The sequence below is a fragment of the Ptychodera flava genome, chromosome 15, assembly GCF_041260155.1.
Source record: "Ptychodera flava strain L36383 chromosome 15, AS_Pfla_20210202, whole genome shotgun sequence".
Classification (NCBI taxonomy): Eukaryota; Metazoa; Hemichordata; class Enteropneusta; family Ptychoderidae; genus Ptychodera; species Ptychodera flava.
In genome coordinates, this window is record NC_091942.1 from 14224126 (window position 1) to 14248581 (window position 24456).

Genomic DNA, 24456 nt, shown 5'->3' on the forward strand with positions numbered 1-24456 from the left:
GAGAACATAAGTTTATTATTACTTTATGATTATTTTCCCACAATTTTACATTGTAGAACAACAGTTTTCACCAGGATTCAAACAAGAGTTTCATGTTTTCCTTCTTAGGACAATATTGCAAGATGCAAGATTAGATTAGTGTTCATTTAATCCAGATTTACTGAGCACTGTTTCAGCATTAGTGTTTTATGATATTGATTCATTATAAATGCAGAATGTTCATCTACCTTCCATCTCACATTGTATAACTTAGAATATAATTATCTGTTCAGCCACAGTCCCTCTATCCACTCTATGGATAGAGGGACTGTGGTTCAGCACTTCTGATAGACTGAAAGATCCATCACCCAAGGCACTCTCTGCACTCCCCCCCTCGAGCACAGAGAGCGCCCTCAAGCGACAGATCTGTCAGTCTAAACTACTGGAATCTTTAGAAGTTACACCAAAAGTTAACTGTACCTAAAATATAGCAACTGTGAATTTGGGCTAACGTGCAATGTCTCAGAAACAATTGGTTGACTGAATCTTTACCGTTATAATTATATAGTACAAATAGACTCTCCAAGTTGCTGAGAATAATGCCAGTTGACCAATCAGATTTAACTTTCAAGTATGCTGCACGTCAGCAAGAGATTTTGGTTGAACCACTGAAAATATTTTAATAACAATGGCTAGTAATCAGTATACTGTTTGTAACTCGCAAGGACTCCCATTCTCAAAACTATATGGTTTAGCCATACAACTGTAACAAACAGAAGGAAGCCATATTACAATTCAACAGTATCATCAGGAGTGCCTTCAATGTAGAAACAATATTTCGAATCAACAATATCCTAGGAAAGTGAGTTTCAAAATATCATTCCTCCATCTGGATGAGGGATTGGGGTACTTTATACCTCTAGAATTGTGCGAAATCTTCTGACACAACTCATCTGGAGACTAAAAAACAATGAGGGTCATGACTGGGAGAATGAGAAGTTAATAACAACAAAGCCACATCATTCAGTTTCCAGACTCTTTTATTGCTCATTGCCGAAACAAAGAATTACCAAGACTTACATTAAAAAAAAATAAAATCACTTGGAATAATTACACATACACTGATTCTTAACAACAATATTTTTTTTGCAGCTAACTCTAGGAGTGTATGCAAATGAGGTTCAAGTATCCCCCTAACAATGTACAATAGTTAAAAACAACTGAAGAAAGACTATATTCCTTTTTTTTTTAGTATTTTGCTGTTGCTTGTAGGTTGTGTTGTGATGCTTGCTGGCGTGGGGAGGACAAACTGAGGTGAAGGACATGGACGAGCAATCAAGGTGTAAGATCCTATGTAAGACTGTACATGCATAGTCCCGCCAGATATGAGTCTAGCCAATGATAGCACTGCATTTTTACTTGTGACAATAAATAGGGTTAGCGCTAGGGAACTCTCATTTTTCCTTCTCTTTGATACTGTTTCATCTTTAAATTCATTTTGTGTGTGTGTGTGTGGGTGTGTTGATGTCAGTGTAGTGTGTTTTGGTTACTGTACAAAGCACTCTAGTTCAGAATTTTGATGGCTTTCTCCAAGTAGGTGTAGCGGGATTTCTTGTTTTTGTTGATATGGTCCAGGCCAAGCCAGGGTTTTGGCTGCATATTGCCACCTGCGGGAATTAAGTTGAAAAAATTAATTGGAACAAAAATGAGAGCAAAATTCACAGGGACATGGCTTGATGTATTTTTATGACACCATGAGACAGCAATGCAATTGTACATTGCCATAGAGCAAAGAAGAAGTGTACAATGATTAGGGGACAGCACAGATCACAGAAAAGAACGTGAAAAGGTGTGCATTTGTACAAGGACATTTCACTTGCTCGTATTCTAACTCACTCTCGGCAAACTGATAATTTTCTTGTTTCAGATACCGCAGTGATCTGAAAGCACAAAGTAGGAGATGTTCTATGGTAAACAGGATTTCTCTCAAAATACTCTCTTTGTTCAGTAAGCAACATTTCCTGGAGTTCAAATATTTCAAAACGAACAGCGCCACCTATGGTTGGTGTAGAAAGATTTCATTATTTTGAAAAGTGTCGCAAGCAATACTACCTAAGGACTGTAAAAAAAAAAGACGGTTGCATGCAATAGTATATAGGGACTGTAAAAGACGAGAGACATGAAGCAAATGGAAACCCTTACCAGGCAGTGGTTGAGGACTGAAATCTTTCAGATTTACATGATACTCTTGATCTGTGTGATGAAGAAAAATTAGAGCCAGTTGTCAAGAAAGGAGTGAATGATGCACTCAACAATTTCAGAAGAGATGAACTTTTGTGTCACCCTACAGAGGGGTAGGGGGAGGAGGTTTTTTTGAGGCTTAAACTCCATGAACTATGATATTCTGGTATCTTGGTTATTGCACATTCATAAAAGAAATGAGCACTGTGGCAATATGATGATCTCAGCAGCAGACCTAAATTATCCTCCCAAAAGTTATGGTGCTTATCTCATAAATTTAGGCTAGTTTTAAAACTTCCCATCTTGTCTGAAGAGGAACGCATACAACTCCTAGACTTCTTGAAAGTCTTGAAAGACTTATATGAAGTACAGGAGCTGTATGCATCCTGTATGCATCCTTTTCAGACAAGATGAAAAGTTTTGATAAGAAGAAGGTCAAGGGAATTTTTGTTACTTACCATCAGGTATGGAGGTTGGTCTGCCCATAACCACTATGACAAACTTTATCTGAGGGAAAAATACAACAATGACTGAAATCTTACAAAAATCAACAAATTTTGGAGTTTTTTGAATGCCACACTGTGCTCAAGTCCAAAAGGTTCTAAAATGTCTGTCAACCAAGACAAAATCATTCACTTGTACAAATCCTGTGGTAAAACATCACTATTGGTATTAGATGTCCCATAATAATAATTTGTGAAAATGCAACTACAACTTGAGAAACATGGCACAAGGTAGTATCTTCACAGATACAGAAAAAAAAGTCAACTGCTTGGATAACAGAATGAGTGTGTTTTGAGAATTTGGAGATAAAATGTGATCACTGTCTGCTTGTCACTGTGAACCTTTGTGCTGAAGAGAACGTGGGATACTCAATACACTAAACAATGAACGTTTGAGTTTTAGAAATTAGGGCTTGATATTTTAGCAAAAAGCATGAGGGTCAAAATTGTGAAAACATTGTTTCATGACTTTGTTAAGTAATTTTATTAAAATTTTTCTTGACTTGACATGATAGGAACACCATCTCAGCAGCTCAGTTGTCACAAGGCCGTAGCTGGGGCAAGCTTTCGATAGAAAAGCAAAGGTGTACTTTTGGCCAAAAATCACAAGACTTTGGTTACTTGTGATAAGCCGAAAAGAAGGAGAGAGGAGAAAGGTGGGCTTACCTTTTCTAGTTCTTTATCACTGATGCCAAGTATTGATCCTACTCTCTTTTTGACATCAGTGAACGGCTCTCCCTGCAAATGAAACAATCAAAGTAAGGATGAAGCCTACAATGGTGAAATCTGTTCAATTTTCGGTAGACAAGTCCACAGAGTTTCTGAAAATTGTGTACACACAAAACATTCAATTTGACATTTGTTCACGTGAACAGAAAATGAATGAGCTTAGTACTCTATCACTATGGGGATATTATATGGTTCAGTATTGGTCGACATGGAAGCATAGTGTATTATGGGTCTTGTGTCTTTGCCATCAATCACTTGTCTCTTGTGTATAAAGTCTGATCCACATAACCGTATAAATGCTATTCATTCCATGGATTATACTGAAAATTCTCCAGCTGGTCAGAAATCACACCTATTTTTTTGGATAAGACAGAAAAGCCTAGCACAAAGTGATATCATGAATGAATCTTACATCTTTTATCCTGAGTAGAAATGGCACACCAAATGTTGCAAAGACTTCCTTGTGGAAATGTGCTACACAGATTAACATTTCATCTTCCTTTGGATGTTGCTGATCTACTGGAATTTCCTGGTGTGAGAATAATAATTAAACATGAATACATTATAATATGCCACTTCTATTTTGCATACATTGCACTAATTACCACACTCTAACATTGGAGATGCACACTTCAGACACAAAAATAATTTTTTCAACCACACCATTGCATTTGATGCCAAACCTCTGGTAAATTTGCAATATCCTACACTGGTACCGGATTTTTCTGAGAGTACGCCACTCGAAAAACCGCCCATGGGCGGTTATTTGGGGGTGGGCCGTTATTAAGAATTTTAAATTTCATCTCAACCTTTGTCTACGGCATTTCAACTTGACTCCCCTTGAAAAAAATTACCTACGCAAAGGTCGAAACGTTTTATATAGCGTACAAAATAAAATAAGTTACACTTCTAAGATAATTACTTCGGCGATATATGTCCGTATCCCCCTATTTACGCAACTAAAATGCAGGTGGAATGATCCAGAAGAACGCAAAGTCAACGTTAGAGTTTGCCACACAATGCCGACAATGATTGACAGATGAAGCAGGAGCCAGGAATTTTCCATTCTGCACGATGGGGATCATGAAATAAATAAATGACTATCATTAAAAATAACTCTGTTTCATTATTTTTTTATTTAATGTACATCATTACTTTTCAGGTTTTTTCGCTTTGATACAAAAATCTGATGATTTTTTTCGCGTAAATTTGTTGCATTCACAAACGTAACAGTAGTAGTAATCCCTAGTAGAAATGGTACGATCCACAATTGTTTACGATTATTGACCTCTTTGCGTGCAACGAATGTGAAACACTGTATCTATTTTCACACGTTCAACTACTTTGATTAACTTGTCACACTTACAAACTAGGTCAACCTCAGAACACGTGCACACGTCAAAATCTGATCGATGATTTTCTTCGCTTAAATTTGAATGCGTTCGACAAACCATGGAGGTAGTAGAGAAGGAGTCACAACTGAGATAATTACCTTATCATTAATGCCAGTACAACATGATAAAACACGGCAAGAACCAAGAACTGGATTTGGAAAAAGTTGGCGTGTTAACAATGCTGCTCTACGATGTATGGCATTTTTTTTTGTAATCGCAAGCTATCATCAACTCAGTCTCCGCGCCTTTGCAGATACAAAAGCTCCCTTCCTCAATTATCTGTTCCTCGACCTCTTTAACATCGTGTACATCAAAATCAGTGGAACGACTCGAACTTCCCGACGCGACGCTTGGACACGTGACGCCATGTTTGAAGATCTGTCAACTGCTGAGGGACGGCCGAAACACCCGAACTACCCGAACGAACTTAATCTTGATAAACTCCTTGATTTTTTAGATAATAATTGGCGGTAAATTTTTACCAAATTACGGCCCTGGGCCGTTATTAGCTACAGGTGTGAAGCAGACAATGTAGCCATTTTCTGTTTAACGGCCCTGGGCGTACTCTCAGAAAAATCCGGTACTACTCTATGGAATATATTGCCATGCTGTCTCTCAACTTCTTTTAAAAATCCCTAAAAACTTTTCTTTCTCAGTAAATTGATGGAATTTTTTCGTTATACCTTATGAGTGCTGTAATTTTTTCCCACCAAAATTTTATTGCAATATTTTACCAATTTTTATGAATTTTTCTGTAATTTTTGTCATCATTTTGGACCTAATGAACATCACATTTCATTGATTACTGTTTCCTTTCAAAATTTTGGTAAAAATTTGAAAAGAATTGACAGGGGTTGATTTTTTTACAGGCGACAAAAATTGACTTGGCACTCAAAGGGTTGATAATGTACACTTATTGCATGTACATACAACTATATATGCTTACGTGAAATACCTTGTGCATTTATGCATTTCCGTTCTCATTTTGTATTTATTTTTATTCAATTATTATATTGATCAAAGAATCCTGTCTCCTAGTCAATGTCCTACAAATTTATTTGATAAAAATAAGGGTGATAAAAACCGTTTTTATATCTCTGTCTATTGCTATGCAGTAACTATATGAATAACACATCTTTCCATCTAGTGTGATCACTTGAGATTCACTGTCTCCTATTGGTCTATCAACACACTTTACATAACTTAAAATCTATTCTTTCTACAGTGATTCAGCTTCAAAAGCGAAAGGGTACTGTAGTTTACAGGCAAAAAAGTGACATTTAGAAACAGTCTCTGAGTTTCAGGGACTTGAAAACGTTACATCAGTTTGATTCTGACTGCCAAAGCCTGTATTTTGTTACAGCGGCTCACGGAAGAGCACAGCCAGAGGTACTCACTTCTATTCTGTAAGTTTTACTGCTACCAGTTGTGTTCAGACAGTCCAGGTATATGTCATCTTTCTGAATCTGAAAGATTTTGTTACCGATAACTTCAAGCAGTCTGCAAGAGATACACAAAGGGTATTATCAGTCATAGTGTTACTGTAAGAGCCATGAAAATCTTCTGTGAGTTATGGACCAGAATGGGGAGGTGGAGGTTGGTGTTACCATCCAGGGAAACGGCCATGTACTATGAATCAGTGAGACGATTGGTGTTATGAGCCAGAGCATAGTGCCACACCATAAGGGTGTGAAGCATGGCTATTATGGTGTTATGAGCCAATGATAGAGGGGGGGCTGGGTTTTATGAACCTGGGCAAGATTCAAGGTGTCGTAAATCACAGTGACAAGAAACAAAGCACGTTGATAGGATTCAGGGTGTTGTAAATTACAGTGACATGAACCTGGTTGCATGGTACTAAGATTCATATTGTTATGAGTACAAGAGGTAACACAGTGTAGTTTTATGTTCATTGGTGATGCATTCCATACAATGTGACTCAACATTTTGGCTGAGCTGTACACTGCAGAATTACCACTGATCTCTGAAGCACAATAGGTGACACATTTGCAGGGCTTGACAATTCCTATCGCCCGACGCCCGGGACAAGTGAAATTTACGTTCGGGCAAGTCAAAAATAAAATCTGGTCGCCCGCCGGACAAGTTGTTTATACAACTTCTGGCGCAATCAACGCGAACCCAAGTTGCGGTTTGTGCATGTGTCGCCCGATTTGCGTTGTCGTTCACACCATGGAGGTAGTACTACTACCTCCATGTTCAACAAAATAAATGTCAATCACTGACTTTTTTAGATACAATTGTGACGTTCTTCTGCGATTCACTTGCCGACTCACACGATGTTGCAATTTTTCGATGATCGACATGAAATTGTTTCATCGTCCAATTAAAAAGTCGCTTAAAATTTGGCGTAAACAGCATTTCTTTGTTGTATGCTGACTGCTCCGCCCCAACAAATTTGGTAAAAATTGCAAAACCCAATCATATTGCTTATCGGCGATCGACCGTGCAGTACTTCAAAATCATTTATGCAGCCTCGCGAAGTAGACGAACATTGTTGGCAGATAGTTTGTGGAGTGATCGCTGTAAATATGAGTATTTTACGGTAATATTTCCACTAACGCAAACAAGGCATTGTGCATTTTCGCGAGCCAGAGCGTAATTTCCGCTCCGCAGTTGCGCAGACCTCCGCAAAAACCAAGCAAAACTGTTGCCGTAAAGAGGCACGTAGTTTACGATGATGGGCATGTGTAACTCTGAGAAACGACGTTGCAATGATTTACGACAGCGCCACGAGGGCCAGCGTGAGTGGGATCGTCTGAGAATCGACGACTCGATGTGATGATTAGAACGATGTTTCTGACAAAAGATCTAAACATAAGTGTTTTGATGAGGAAAAACGCCGTAGATGTTATCTGCCGAAATGGAAAGCACAGTAGCCTTGGTTGAAATATGACGGTTCCAAAATGTTCTGTACGTCGTGTCTCAAATACCCCATCATTGCCAAACCATGGAGGTAGGAAGAGACTACCTCCATGGCCAAACCAAGCGAAATGCTTTTCTTGACGGATGCGACATGTTTCACATTGAATCGATAAGGTCTCACGAGTTTAGTCAACCGCATTTGGACTGTTTGGCGCATCGCAGATGAGATCGTGACGGGGACAATGATTGTGGAAATTTTGTGGGTCCCACTGAGCCCGATACGGATTCACTTGCCAACACCCCGATCGCATGCACTCGCAATGCGTTAACCGAATGACGACGACCAGCGACAGAAACTGACCAATCTTTTTACGACGGCATTTATGCTTGCCAAACACAGGAAGCCGATGTATGATATGTACCTTCAAATTTAATGTAAGCCCTGCGTACAGATCTGTGTGTTCCCGGCGTTATACCGCCTCTTGTGGTGGAGGCCGTATAACGCCGGGAACACACAGACCGTACGCAGGCCTACTTCAATGTAAACTTTTGAGAAAAATCGGCGTCAACATCGGCGAAAATTACCAAAATAAGAAAGCCCTGAAAGCTGCTACGGAATTCGTCGCAAGTATTTTGGTCTTGATTATTACAAATGGAGGACAAGTAAATTTTTTGAGAGGACAAGTGAAATTAAAAATCCACTTGTCCGACGGACAAGTGAACTGGAAAAAAAAAAATTGTCAAGCCCTGATTTGTTATTCTGTATTCTATCAGAAGGGCGAAACATTACCTGAGTTTGCCTGAGCCATTCTCAGAGATGGTGATCTGTTTCCTGGCTTCTCGTAGAAGGCCTGCAACGCTGTCACCTTTATTTGGATAAAGCATCAACTCCTGCAGCGATGAAAAAGGAGAGTGTTCGTGGTGTGTTAAGAATCCTGCTACACAGTACACCAATGGTTCTCCTCCATTGAGTTAAGTGGGAAGAGCAAAATATTACAAAAGAAAACTGGGTACGCAAACTTTTCAAAAACTGTAAAGAAAGTGCTACTGTCAACCTACCTCCTCCTTCAGTTTGCCATTTACAAAGATACATTTGAAAGGTTTCTTGTTTTCAAGTTCATTTATTCTAATATTCAACTGTAAAGAAAGAATAATAGGAAACTATTGTTACCAAGACGGAACTGAAATCTGAGCAAGATAATTAATTATTCAATGACTTTTCCTAAATAAAGTTACACAGGAAAGCACAAATCAATGCATTTTCATTAAACTGTGTCATCTTAAATCTACTGTGATTACAGGGAACAAAAGCTCATTTGCAAATATATCAATCAAAGTTTTTTTGTAGACCACTGAAAAAATGTTATATCCTTTATTGCAGTGAAAAATAAACGTTGGCTGAAAGTATGGGATACGCAGATATAATTTTTTACAAATAACAATAAGAATACTGAGCACACTGTTACTTCTTCTATCCAAGTCACTGTTTACAGACACATTTGAATATCCACATGCTTATCAACACTGTACACAGCACTTACCTGTTGATAGTACAACTTTTTGGACTGCCTAGGTTTGAAGCCAAGCAGTAAATCTCTAAGCGTTCCATCATATGTACACCGTAAAGCCGTGCCGGGTCCATCACGGTACCTGCATGAAATCAAGTAAATCAATCAGATTGTCAAGTTTCCCCGTGCTCTACATCATAACATCATATCAAGGCCTGGATTTTGTTTAGAAATCCAAATCTTCTCAGTAGACTCATTATTCCAAAGTAAGGATGGATGTACGGAATCCGACTTGACCACAAAACTCTTTGTGGACTTTTGACTGCATCAGTTCAAGAAAGTGTACACATATAGGTCAGTTAGAGGATGCAACCAACAGAGGCACTCAGTGTGAGATGTTTGCTAGGTCCCTAGATAGCTACATTACAGTCTCTTTCAATTTTACTGAAATACTGTCACAATATCTGCAAGGGAGTATCATACAAGGACTTGAAACTCGACAAGGAAATTAAGCTGGTGTGGAAACTTTCATCTTTTCTCCGGGTCATTTTGTTTTTGGTTGGCTCAGCAGATCATGGGAAACTTAAAAGTGCAATCACACTCACCCCTGACTCTTGAAAAACTGAAGCAACATGGGATCTGTATTCAGCCGACCTGCAACAGCCTTTGCAACCTGTATGGAGAAATGCAAATGCCGTTAAAGTCATTTTATAAGACGCATCTGCATTATAAGTCGCACCCTCATTTGATTGAGCTGTGTAGGATGAAATCCTTAAAATATCGAAAATGGAAAATGTATGCATTATTAAGTCGCACCCCTTTTTCAGCAGAGCTGTCACACTACCGGCCTACATCGAGGTCGGTTCTGTTCATCAAAAGTTGATACTTTATTGTTACTTGTGTTTCAATGAAATTGTACTTCTTAACACATTTTATAACCATGGGTGACCCCGTCCTCCAAAAGAGAACTATCATAATGAAACTCTTCTTTTAATTATCTTTTTTTTAAAATTATTTATTCAATAAAGCCAAACTTCTAACAGTAGCTCCCTCCCCCCTCCCACCCCACCTCTCCGATTGTTTTACTTTCTATACTTGATGAAACTCATAGTGTTTTTTAATGCTGTGGTTTGACCAGTACACAATGTACTGGCACAGGAAGAGTTAACCCACTATGCATGAGTAAGATTACTGAAGACTGATTGCTACAAATGCAGGAATGCCATCAATCAGGCTTTAAAGTCAAGACTTACCATGAAGTAATTCATTCTCTGAGACAAGATCAACGTGAAGCCAGAGTCATTTGGTATATTCTTATCACAGAAGGTCACTTCAACTCGATAATACAGATCACGGAAATAGTCTTTGGCCGTGGGCAAATCACTCTGCTCATTCTCTACATCATCCCTAGAAAAAACAAACAAACAAACAAAATATTCAAATGCCAAAGAGTCAGTCTCCTCGATACCAGTATCTAAATATCAGGTTTTGGGGGCTTTGGAATTAGCATTTATCATTAAAACTTGGCAATGAAATTCCAGCAAATTCATCTTTCACATCCACATGGTGCGTACATTGTGGTTTCCCTTTTGGTCTACTGTGGAAATCCAGTATGAAGAGTACTAAATGATCACTTGGGCATATCAATGTCACACTGATAACAGAAATATGAAATTACATTTGCAAGACAATAACATTGGTGACACAACTGCATCAATCATACAAAATAAGACAAATGACAAGCATGGATTCTGACCAATGACATACATAGACGCCATTTTCACAATGTTGAAGTGTTGTGACTTACTTCTGAAAGACTATGATATCTCCATCCATGAGCTCATCCAATGCTTTGTCTAGAGGTAGGTCATAGTCTTGTATTCTCTCGGTCAGGTTGGGCTTCACTTCCTGCAAACATATGAAGAAAGGTTATATGACAAATGTGCCAAACGTACCATACTTATCAATACAATGATCAAAAATGTCATTCCACTGTCTTCTCAAAAAAATCTCATACAGTTGGAATCAGTATCGGAGTGAAAAAAAATTACAAAAATTTAGAATCAAAACCACCACAGAGTTCTCTACGGCTTGGGAAAAAATAGACAAACAACCAATTCACATTATAGTGAATAATTTGCATATTATTTTGTCATGAAAGTTGTTCTTTTGTACAAGTTATTAACATGCAAATAGATTGCTCGAAAAATGGAGGATTGGCCAACACCTCAAAAACCCCTCACAGAGAACCCTGAAAAAAATACCAGGCATTTCAAAAGACATGCTGACAGGTAGGTAATTTCAAGCATCACTGTAATGTTTCCTTTCTTTCAAAATATTCCTGAGTATTCAACTCACCTCATAGAGAAGAAGATCTGTGCCAACCGGAGGGAAACCGGCTCTTTCACAAAGAACAGGCAACAATTCATCTGTTGTATGGACAGAACAAGAACAAGGAAAACAACATCAATATGTAACCCAAAACTTTGATGATACAGCTCTCATTTTACCTTGTAGTAAATCACATATGACTGACTTTCTGCACTTGTACATTGATATTCAAGCTGTAAAATTTGTACAATTTTGTTGTGTGGCACAGATGTTACCTGCATACACACTTTTTACTATAAATTATCACTACTAGCATACAAACCACTAACTTTTAATAGATAATCTAGCTGATCTAAAAACAACAGTCACTGTCCAACAGCGACAACAGCATACATCGAGTGTATGAGACAGACAGCGTAAAATTACTTACACACTTTGGTAGAAATAGGTAGATAGATATGACCACAGTATGAAATACTCTTTGTCTTGGCATCGTATAATTTAAGGAATAGTAACACATCACCTGTAAATAAAATATATGTGTTTAATGTAGATAAGCCTGTGTATGGCGGTCGCCCAGAGAGGGCTTTCTGTAGAGAAATGGAGGCAGCATTAATTTCTGGGACAATACTTGAATACTTTGTAGAAGTATAGCAAGGACTGAGAAACAGCTGATTGTAGAAGACTTTAATCAAGGTATTAATAGGTGTGAAATTGCACACCAATACTGTACACTCAGATGTTGCGTACACCTGACGGACAAACTTTGACCAGCCCCTCTTGGCATGTGGAATATAGAAAAAGCTCTCATATGTTACTGTGATGACATATATCTCTGCAAAAAATTGGTGTGATCTTTACAAGGTGTAACGACTTCACAACCTAAAGATGGTACCATTCAGGGACTTACTATCTTTATCAAATGGTGGCAATGCAGCATTGCCAGATTCTGCATCCACAGTCTCTAGAAATACATTCCATGGACTTTCACCTTCTGCAAGTTCATATACCTGTTTAGGAATAGACAAATACCATAATTTGAATAATTTTTAAAGTCTGAAATTACAAAGCAGAGCAACCTTCACCTCTTTGGAGACAAAAGAAAAACCACAATCTTCTAATTTCACCTCCTTAGGCCTAAAACAAACATCTGTTTATGATCAGACTATGTTGTCAGAAAAGTGGTGTAGTAAACAATATTTTTTTCCCAGAGCACCATTAGCGATACAGATTCATTCAAACAGCACTGGTAGAGATCTACAGTGGCTTGAATAATGAATAGCTAACTCACTGATCTATTGATATCACTGTCCATATACAACATAGAAGGTCTGTAGGTAGTGTTGGTACGCTGTGATATTGGCCAGGGTCTCAGTTGGTCCAGGGAATATCCCATTGCCTGTGACAACATCTCCAGGAATTCCAATAGTGATGATGTCTTGAGAACCTTGAATGGCCTGAAACAGAAAGAATCACATTTCAAAATGTTACTGATTTTGTATATTATTGCACAATTTTACACCAATGAATATTCCTATAGTCATTATCAAGTGGTTTGTAAGCTCTATATTCATTAGTATAATTTTCATTATAGATACACTTAATGTTGGAATCAATCATTAGGTATCTCACAGAGTAACATATTGGAAACAGCAATCACTCAACACATTTATGAACACACACAAACGTACACACACACATACAGACATACCATACTCTCAAACAGGGATTCCCTACAATACAAACACTGAGTATGCCAGTATATATTATTGTATACATAGTGGGTTTTATACACACACACCTTGCCTTCATATAATACAACAGCAACACACACACACATATCGACACAATGTTGAATTTGATTGCATGAATAACTTGCATGTTTGTCATGAAGGCAGATTTACGAGATGTACTTCAACTACTGCGCAAGTATTTCACAAATTTTACCCAGCTACCCACAACTAAAGTCACAACCAATGTAAACGATGCTGCGGACATTTCACATATCAAATGATCCCACTGGAAAACATTTTCCATCAGTATTGCTGTATTTGATGTATAATTTAACACTTTCGCTGCGTAATTAATTTTTATACATGCATTCCTATGCGTAGTTTCCTATGGTAATATATGACCATAAGTGTTGTTTCAAATGCACAAGCTGTATCTTTCTTATTGTGTTAGTATTCGGGACAATATTTTGAGAGGTTATTGCAACATAAAGCCACACTATAAAAATCTCACAAAAGGTCACGTGACCCTAGCAGAAGGTCACGTGACCTTGGCGGCCATATTGGATTTTACAAAAAAACAAATAAATTATAGTATTTTTTGGTTATTTCAATAAATAAATGCATTTATTTTCAGCACCACATTTCAAAAGATGCAAAATACATTCAACAATTCAAATACTTGAGAACCAGGAACACATCATTGATAAATATTGCTAATCAATTAAGTAAACGGGCACCTTTGTAAAATGCATAGTAAGCCTGTGTTACACCAGATACCCAAATTTGTCAAATTTAACCACTATAGGCTAAAAGCTTTGTAAGCTCAATTTATCATTTTGAACATACACGTAAGTGCACGTTATTCATCAAAAATACATCAAAGGTCATGTGACACACCCTAAAGGTCACGTGGGTATGGCAGCCATATTGGATTTCAAAAATAAATACAAAAATTGCACTATTCTTGCATTATGAAAAATAATAACAGCATTTTCCTTTTAGGAAAATAATTAAAAAGATAGGTAATACGTTTGAACATCTCTAATGAAGAAATAGATGTTAATTATTGTGAAATATTGTTCTTCAGTGTAAACAATTTTAATTAGCCCCATGACATTCTCATATTATTACCCAGTTGCAATAGGGTATCAGCTGAACAATTGTAAAGTCCATTGTTTGATCATGTACTACACTTTCAAAAAGTGGGAATCATGTAAGCACATACGTTGAAGCTTTGTTAACTTAAATTTTGCAGAAAATAGGGTACTACTTTAAAAGTAGACCATCAAAGATGCAGCATATGTTATGTTACCTAGCTACATAGTCACATGCTGCTGTGTTCAAGTATTACATATTCTTTTCTATTGCAATTAAACAGCCATATTTCCTTTCAGGAAATAATATTAAAGATAAGAAATACATTGTCAATATTTTTTGAAGGGCAGGGGGAATATATAATCATGAATTATTGAATACTTTTAGTAAATGTTCTTCTTGCCAACAATATTCCTTCTAGCTCCGAATGGGACCCACATCCTTGTATCATCTTTACCATAAAGAAGCAAGTTTTCTCATTGAACTTCGATATAAATTAAAAATAAACTCTGTAAATTCAAACTTTAGAAATTGAAATATATATTAAAAATAAATACAAAGAATGTAAATAAAAATACCATCTGAAGTCTTTCTATGGATTTTTTTTTTGTAAAACAAATATGAAAAACTGTGTTTCATGTAAATGTGGTTCTGTAAAAGTAAAATATAACATTCCTGAAGATTGTACAATATCTATAGATGAGAAAAGGTAGGTTACCAAGGTAGGTAAAAACAAAGCAAGCAACATTTCACATGGTATTTAGCAAATATTTGGCAGAAAAAGCGTCTACATAATTCTGATGTATTTTGTACCTGCATATCACCATTTCTTCACAATTTTTATATCCGTTAGATAATGAATTAATAAAGTAAAATTACATATATCATCACAAGATATGGGCACTTTCAAAGTGCAATTTACCTGAGAAATTCAATTGTCAATTCAAAATGATAAATCTACATGTTCAATTTGATAAAGTAAAGTCAATGTGTACAACAATGATTTAAATTTATAAAGCATATCAGAAAAATAGAAATGATATGCATCATAATGAGAAATCAAACACAGGGTTTTATGTGCCTAGCAGCAAGCTTACAGTATTCAGCATTTCAATTTACTTAGAACTGCAAAATTGAACGTTCTCATAAGTTTTAAAAACCCAGAGTTATCTTACGTTACGTCTTACAAATAAAAGTTGATCTACATAGCACTAAACATAGTTCTTTACATGCATTATGAGAATCTTTGAGTGGTCGCATGATAAATGTCTAAATCTAAGTTGCATATTGGTCTGTATCAAAAACATGTTTTACCTGAGTATGTTATTCCATGTATTACACGAAATATGATTCTAAAACATTCTACTGTAGTTCAAAATTCATTTTATAACATTGTGAGGTTATCTATGCAATCCAGATAATAGCTTGCGATTTCAGCTTTGATATTTTGAATTTCTTGTCAAAAATGGGAAACTTTACAAATGTAACGTGTACAATGTACATGAAGAAAATAGCATCAACAACTGTTTTCAAAAAGGTAAATGTTCTATGCATAGCAGTATTAAAGATCTAATTTTGAACATTCCGGAAATCTCTCAAAGTGTGGAATCGCTTGAAACACTCAATATGCAAAGGTACTTCACACTGCTGGCAGTACAATGTGGTCTGGTGTCTTATGTTTTGCCGACGGTCGCTGCAAACAATGCAGTCTGGGCGATGATTTGCTCTTGTGTACTTTGCTATGAAGTGTCGCTCAGTTAGCCTTGCTGGGTTCGGTAGGAAAGAAGGACGACCTTGCCGGATTGTAGGTAGGGTGTACTCTTGCAGAAGACCATTTACAACGTCCTGGCGAAACCTTATAGGTGACAGCTTATTTTCATCACTTGCCTTTTGGTAGATTATGTATCCATTGACCAAGGCGACTTCTCGGATGCGATGATATATTGGATGATACCATTTAATTGACTTGTGAGGATACGAGTATGTGCCAAGCATTTGATCCAACAGGTCCACTCCACCCATATGCTTGTTGTAGTCTTCAGCAAGGAGTGGCTTCTGAATTTGGCGATAACCATCGATGTGGTGTCTGCTACGAATTCGTTTCTCGATGACATCATTTGTGTGAAATGTGCTGAGAAATGTCACCTGTTTTGTATCATGCCAGGCACATGTAACAAGATTGTCAGATCTTAAAAATATTGGAGCATCACCTCTGCGCATATGCATGTAACGTGGTTGAATGTCAACAGGCATATGTCTACGGTTTCCCCTTACTGTGCCACATGCACCGATGCCAATATTCTGGAGCTGATGGAACAGTTTAGGCGAACTGTAATAGTTGTCCATATAAACAGTGTGACCGATGTTCTCATAGCCTTGTAGGAGTTGCAGCACAACTTGTTCTCCTAAACCCACTCCAGGAAGACGATTGAAGGATGACTTGCCTGTATAAATCATGAACTTCAGCCCATAGCCACTCTGGCTCTCACTCAGCACAAACTGTTTCACGCCGAACTTCGTGGGCTTTGCTGGCATGTACTGCTTGAAAGAAAGTCTGCCTTTGTATTTAATCATGGACTCATCAATAGACAATTCTCTCTCTGGACTGTAGGCAGCCTCATACAGTGGATCTACTATGTCCAACATTCTCTGAATTTTGAAGAGGGGATTGTATCCCACTGCACCTCTGACTACCTGGTTGTTATTATTGTTGAAATGTAGAAATGACTGCAATAAAAGGAAGCGGTCTCTTCTCATGATTTTACCGAACTTAGTGTGGGTGTATGGATAGGTGCCCCAGTACTCTGATAAAACAGGTTTCTGGCACAGTCCCATCAAGATCTGCAGTGCCACAAATGCCTTTATTTCATCGGCAGAGGTGTCGCTCCACTGGCGAAACCTTGAACGGAATGGCAACTCATCGACAGTAGGGTCATCAAAAAACTGCATAGCATACAGATTTGTTTCTTCTGCGATCAAGTCGAAAGCATCATCTGGGAAAAACAGTTGAAAGTAATCTACCGGTTCGAAGTCGGCCGTATCAACTAATATACCACGGCGGCGATTATACGCTGGTAGCCAATCTGGGGTGTAATTGTCATTGACGTCGTAAAACATCCACGGGATTTCCCCATCATTGTTGCAACGGCCTCTACGCTGCACCTGTCTCTGAGCGTACTCAACTGGCCTACCTTCATGTCTCTCTCGCCGTCCTTGCATTTGCTCGTCAGGTTGAAATTCACGATCAGAGTTGTCACCGAGTGAACCTTGACTTCCGCCGTCATTGTCGAGTTCACTATCGCTGGAGCTGTCAGTGTCATTTTCACTATTGCTGTCCTGAAATACACGCTCGAGAGCTGCATCAGTATTAAACTGCGCTCTTGTCGCCATTTTTAAATGCCTTCTGACTGAAAAAAGTTGATCACCGAACCTGAGAAATCACAACAGTAAAACTACCTTGTATTGCACCATTTGTTTACAAATCGTGCACGCATGCTCATTCAGGTTTGACCTCTACCCGTTAGGTTACTCTAGGGTTGAGGAAATAATCAACAAACATGTTATAGATCAAATCCAACAACGTATGCTAACGCATTCGATCTTGGCGCGTTTACGCGCCTCCCGCAGTCTGACCGTTGGCGCAGAATGCGCCCTCCCGCGGTGAAAGTGTTAACATGAGCAGTTCTGAGAATTACATCTATTCTGGCCTTGTATGAAGTAGAATGGCTAAAATTTACACGATAAAGATCAAAACAAGAAATTTATTATTACATTTTTGAGCTATAAAACAGTGGCTGGGATGAATCTCTTATAACTGAACAATGTCATCAACATAATCTTAAAACGTAACTGATTTATTTTTACCTGCATTTGAGTTTATCAAGATCAAAGAGATCATTTCCTTGATGAGCACAGAACTGATCTTCTGTGATTACATTTATTGTCATGTATAGGTGGGCTTCATTCCTCTCTTTCCGCCTCTGGGCTTCTAGCCTCCTGCAAGAGATGGGCATCAATTATTAGCAGGTTCTCAGTAAGTAACAAGGGTCAGGATTGGCCAATGAGGCACAGAATTGTGACTCCAAGCAGTTTGGCAACCAATGAGAAGCTTCTTTTGTGTGTAAATCTTCATATGACATTATTTGGGAAGTTCAAAGAGAGGTTTGAAATTTACTTACTTCTCTTCGTGTAGTCTTTCTCGTAGCTGATCAGGAATATCACTGTCAGTTACTGTCTGTAAGATGTCATCTGAGCAAAAACAAGAAAGCTTGGTTAGCCATGTTCAAATCTCACAAAAACCACAAAATCTGTGATGATATCAGATTACCTGTAACAGAAATGACAATTATACCACAGTATCATATTACTACACCCTCAACATTGCTGTGTTAGTATCAGTATGTAAATACGTTGACATTTTACATTTTTTTGAGGGGGGGGAATGGTAGTGAACAAAAATAAATCAAATATAAAAAGTGATTCTGAGAAATTCCTGTTGCCATTACATGTATATTTTTGAAAATTAAGCAATAAACCATACCTAGCGATGGTATACCACTCAATTTTGACCAAATCAGGACATAATAGTGCACAAGCAATAGTGAGTGCATACATGGAGTGAACTTGTCAAAATCGAGTGGATAGCCATTGCTGAGGTGGTTTGTTGCTATTATATCATAATATTAAATTGACATTCTGGCATGAATGTCAAAAGGGAATTTTTTCTCTACCTGAGAGCTCATGCCTGTTTTGCGAATATAGCACAATTATTTTCATGCCTTGACCGATCAGATCGGGGTATCTTTGCCATTAATATGCTGGTATAATATAATTGTAAATATACTAAAAAAGAATCAATGTGTGGTATTATCTTGCCAAAATATTATATATCCTGCCTTATTTCCTCTCACAAGTCCAGATCACAACAATAGTAACTGCCTATTATGGCTTCTCATAGTCAAAACAGATCACTTGAATATAATTAACGCAAATGAATATAAATGCACGTCTCCTACTCAGCATGTACTGTAAGGGTTCTTAATGCTCCCAAGGGTTGAAACCCTTTTTCCCTCCAAGGGGATAAACACAGTTTTTTCACCTTTGTCACTATCACGTATGTACACCAACATATATGCATTGGTACAGTGTTTGACAGAGATGTCGTCTTCATGCCCGCCAAAGTTGTTGTCGATGGCCTCTGTTTTACTGCAGCGAGACACTACATCATCATCAAATTTACACCACTGGAAAACAAAGAGCACAAAAACAGGTTACATACAAAATAATTGGATAGGAGTTGCAAATATGACATATCTGCAAAATCAACATCGTATATCAGCCACCTCCTAACAATAGTCCGGATATTTTAAGTATGTCATAACATTTTACAAATGTCATCACCTTCACAATATTTTCATTTATTTCATTCACAGCGGAAGCATTATCATAAAGTAATACAGAAGGTACGTATGAGAATCACTAGAGTCAGCAGTTCTACAGTAATCCATAATTTAACCCTTTGAGCGCCAGTCTATTTTTATCCCCTTTACAAAATAAACCCCAGTCAATTTTTCTCAGATTTTTGCCAAAATTTTGAGAGAAAACTGTAGCCAATGAAATGTGACGTTCGTTTGGTCCAAAATTATAAAAAAATTAAGGAAAAATTCATAAAAATTGGTAAAATTTTGCACTAAAATTTTGGCGGGAGAAAATTACAGCGCTCAAAGGGTTTTAAGCAAGCTAAAAATAGTCGCAATCTCACATTGTATTTCTCATAGATTTCAAATGATCCACACAGTTGTGAGACTACTACAGCTCAGCAAGCAGGTTTCATGTTTACATCAATAAATTTTACCAAACTGAAAAATATATGACAGGTATACAAAATATTATGATTACTTGAAATTTAATTTCACATCAAGTAATTGTAATCCATAAAACCTAATCAACTGTGAACAGAATGTCCAAAAAACTATAACCACTGAGGTTCTCTGGTCATTTCATAACCGAGGTTACAAAGCAATGATCTACTCTGATCACTCACCTTCCCATCTCCTTTAGGATTGATATATACAACATAATGTCCACCGTGATTGTCACCGCTATGTACTAGCACAGCATGCAATGTATACGTAGCTGGTGTAGCTTCAGATTTTTGTAAAAAGTCATCTAGATTTAACTTCTCAGGAAATTCAAACCTGTAGGATGAATGGAATAGAAATTACGTTGAACAGTAAATTTATCACAACCATTTATATGTTGTGATGAAGACAAACAAAGAAAACAGTCACAAATTGCAATTAATATTGTAACATTTACAACTTAAATACACTATAACACGGTTCACACAGGCAAATTTGACCACGGTCAAGTAGGTACGACTAGCATCAGACCAAAGATCAAATTTAGTTTCTGTTCAGACATGATCACAACAGAAAAATAAGCCAGCATAACTTTAGCCTCATGTGACCTCTGACCTTTTAAAGTTCAAAATGATGGGATTGGATAATAACACAGTGTTTGTACTATTCTTGCTTTTTGTACGCGTTTTACACACAAGAACGGCTAATGTGACCACCACTGACAATTTTAACCATCGGAGACAACTTTAACATGCCTTTATGGTCGTATGGGCTGTAATCAAATATGTCAGCTGAGAAGAAATAATCAGTACATGGCATTTTTAACAATGTTAAAGCGTCTCTCAGCTGTACAAGCACTGTGAATTATGCCACATGGTCTCGTTTGCGGGGTGAAACTTGATGGGAAAACGCTGTTCTGACTCCATGGGATGATAAGAACTGGATTGAAAACTTCCGGTAAATAAATTTGACGATCAAAGTTAGCAATCATTTGGGACCAGGACTGACGTTACGCGCCCACACATAGAAATCTGGGAGGACTTTGATTTTAAGTCTGCTCTAGACCACCACTTTGTATACAACAAAAGGATTGTACTGACCTATCATTTATTTTGATATTGGCATCAGTGGCTGGGTCGTACTGGAACCGCATCAATTGTAAATGTAAAACCGGGGGAAATGACGAAAACACAACTCCTTTCTCAGCTTCCTGTATGGTGTGAAAATTTACAATATGATCAGTAAAAAGAGTCTTCCAAAGTATACTATCATTTCAATCTTTCTAAAGAGCTTTGTCCCCTCTTGCCTTACGGTAAAATAATATCTTTTTGTAAAAGTAACTATGTTAAAAAATTTCTGTAAAGCACTTTTGAAGAGACTCTTGGTTACAATACTTTGTACTGCTGTGCTTGTTGTAAGAACAGTTCTTTCTACATCCATGGTGCATTACTTCATGATCCAACACAGTAATCAGTTAAAATGGACCCCGGTAGAAACAAACCCAAGTGCAGAAGCATAAATAAAAGTATGTGTGTATTCTCTGCACCCGTTTATCCATGTCTTTGTACCACTATAACATTGTGTCTTCAGTGTCTATTTTCCTTGGTATACTGTCATAGTCAGAATGTAACTTTTATTCCAGAGTACGCCAATTGCATGACACGTAAAAGTGAGATGTGGGTGTACATCAAAGCTTAACAACATTAAAATGTTGGCTCAACAAATCTGTATGCAGTTATCTATTGAAGGAAAGTACTTCACACCTTGTCATAAAAAAAGGTCAATAAGGTACACCTTACAGTAGGTGATAGGAAGTATTAACGGCAACAATCGTTTTTTATGGGCATGCTTTGTTCTGAAGTAGCTACTCTGTATGTTGCTTTTGATATGCAAATAACAAGCAAATCACTTTCTGCATCGCTGTCGCAAATTACAGTGAAATTGCACAACAGTCTGGATGTCGCCAATTCAAATTATAAAGCACATAAATTATCAATTTGATGTTCCCAAAATATCTAGACTGTGGTTAAAGTCATGCTCAACAGGCTTGCATGTTATGGACACTCAAACATTATTTTGAATTGCTAAACATTAATTCAGTTGTTTGCTGAAAATGTTAAATATCACAGTCGAGGAGTATACAAGTTTTGAAATATTGTAAAGCAGCTCCTTAACACACATGATTCAGTGAAATATTCATTATTCAGTACAAATTGTATTTTTTTCCCATAAAAGTTGGAGAATGAAATTCCCTGACACTGACCTGTAAACCAAAATCTCCAGCATCATATTTGTTGTCTCCATCCATGGTTTCTGGGGCGACATAGTCCTTGAATGACTCATGAACTATAAAAAAAACAAACCCATCGGTATTGTGCCATTACTGCTGCCAGACACCAAATCTCAAACAATCTTGTACATCATAACACACTGTATAGATTTTTGAATGATATACACATAAAAAGGAGTTGAGCAGCATTCTTGTCTGTGAAGTGTGTAATTAAATCTTGAATTCATATATTATTCCAAACCGTATCTGGTTTATATTTGACAACGATGAGGTGAATGCAAAAAATTCTGTAAAGCTGAATATTGAATTGGTAAACCCAAATAGAGTCATAGTTTTGTAATTTTGTAATGCATGAGGTACTCAAGAAGCAATGAACAACTGTAAAAGAGTTGACAGCACACCACCAATGATCAGATTGTCTCTGTAAAATCAACTCCCTCCCATGCACTACACTCTACAGGCTCTTTCGGAAAGTTAGCACTAAATTTTGATACAGCTATATAATGCATGGGATAAATTATCAAGTTTCTATACTCACTGTTTTTCTTGCCTTTGACATTGAGTTGAATATCATAAAATGGTTCAGTCCGTTGAGAGACGTAGTCCACGTGTTTACATTTGATGTAAGACTACAGGAAAGACACAAAATAACCATTTGAGCCATACTCATAAAACAGCAAATGTTTAAGCATTGAAAAACCATGGTGGATCCAGTAACCAAAAATTGGCAAACACACATTGTGCTCCGTGTGCCATTATATGTTGGATGTTTTATTTTTTTATTTGCATTTCAAGGCCTCCGGCCCCATTGCAAAGAGTTACATTACACAAGAAAAGTTACAGTTTGGTATGAAATAATATAGTATGAAACAAAGTATTTACAATCGTTAGGAAAATTGATTACTAAGACATTGTTTTCGGAAATTAAATGCCTTATAAATAAATATACACAGCTTACGTATCGTTCCTTCATTTGATGATTGTAGCAAACGGTTAAATTTACAATAATTTGGATGGATATAAGTTTCACTTGAAATATAAAGTACACGAAAGTCTTTATAGGCAGGACATTCTAATAAGAAGTGAAATTCATCCTCGACTTTGTTAAGATTGCATAAGGTACAAAATCTTTCACTAGATATTATGCCCGTGTGTCTACCTTCTTCAATATTTAGTGGAAGACACCCACAACGAAAACAAGCAAACAACTGAAGAAATTTAAAATTAAGTTGAAGGGTCAAGTATTTTTCAGGTTCAAGTGCACTTTTGAAATTAACATAATTACGCATTTTTGGTTTTTCCACTTATGTAACCCACCATTGTTGTTTACAGACATCTTTTACTCTTAATTCAAACTCATATAAAAATAAATCCTTATTTCCAACTTCTTGTGCTAACCACGTATATCCAAATCCATATGAAAATAATACATGTTTCAAAGAAGTCACCCATGTTTGCCTTCCCAAAGAATCTAACTTAATAAGCATATCATACGCTTGACGAGGCAACCTGTGTGATGGCATTTCTATAAGTCTTAACCAAAACTTTACACAACGTTTCAAGGATGAAACAAAAACTGGAACTCGACCACATTCACCTAAACTGCCTCGTTTTGTGCGTTTGGTGGAAGACCTAAAAGTAATTTACACCATTTTCTTTGCACTTTTTCCAATTTCTGTAGTATTGGTATCCCCATATCTCTGAACCATAAAGAAGTATGGGTAAAACACTCTGTCAAATAGCATAAATGTGTTTTAAAAGGAAAACCGCCAATTTTCTTACTTGCAATATGCAAACATGTTAGAGCTTTGTTAGCTTGGTCCGCTAAGGTGGCTACCGCCTTTCCCCAAACGTTTCTTGATGAAAATAGAAGACCTAAATATTATAATAACTAACAACTTCAATATAT

The 24456-nt window shown here is 37.2% G+C and overlaps 1 protein-coding gene across 1 annotated transcript in view; it reads right to left on the minus strand.

Moving 5' to 3' along the window:
• Positions 1-1001: 1001 nt before the first annotated feature.
• Positions 1002-24456, minus strand: part of LOC139151248 (ubiquitin carboxyl-terminal hydrolase 7-like) — a 45382-nt gene continuing 21927 nt past the window's right edge. Inside the window, exons 11-33 of the mRNA XM_070723902.1 lie at positions 23086-23176; positions 22521-22603; positions 21358-21467; positions 20440-20593; positions 19495-19639; positions 18575-18644; positions 18261-18392; positions 12860-13025; positions 12479-12578; positions 11999-12091; positions 11596-11666; positions 11045-11145; positions 10491-10644; positions 9843-9910; positions 9271-9379; positions 8789-8866; positions 8520-8620; positions 6244-6346; positions 3865-3981; positions 3390-3461; positions 2679-2727; positions 2182-2232; positions 1002-1646 (exon numbers count right to left, since the gene is read on the minus strand). Of these exons, the coding sequence (XP_070580003.1) occupies positions 1543-1646; positions 2182-2232; positions 2679-2727; positions 3390-3461; positions 3865-3981; positions 6244-6346; positions 8520-8620; positions 8789-8866; positions 9271-9379; positions 9843-9910; positions 10491-10644; positions 11045-11145; positions 11596-11666; positions 11999-12091; positions 12479-12578; positions 12860-13025; positions 18261-18392; positions 18575-18644; positions 19495-19639; positions 20440-20593; positions 21358-21467; positions 22521-22603; positions 23086-23176 (2322 nt within the window). The 3' untranslated portion in view covers positions 1002-1542. The remainder of the gene's footprint in view (positions 1647-2181; positions 2233-2678; positions 2728-3389; positions 3462-3864; positions 3982-6243; positions 6347-8519; positions 8621-8788; positions 8867-9270; positions 9380-9842; positions 9911-10490; positions 10645-11044; positions 11146-11595; positions 11667-11998; positions 12092-12478; positions 12579-12859; positions 13026-18260; positions 18393-18574; positions 18645-19494; positions 19640-20439; positions 20594-21357; positions 21468-22520; positions 22604-23085; positions 23177-24456) is intronic.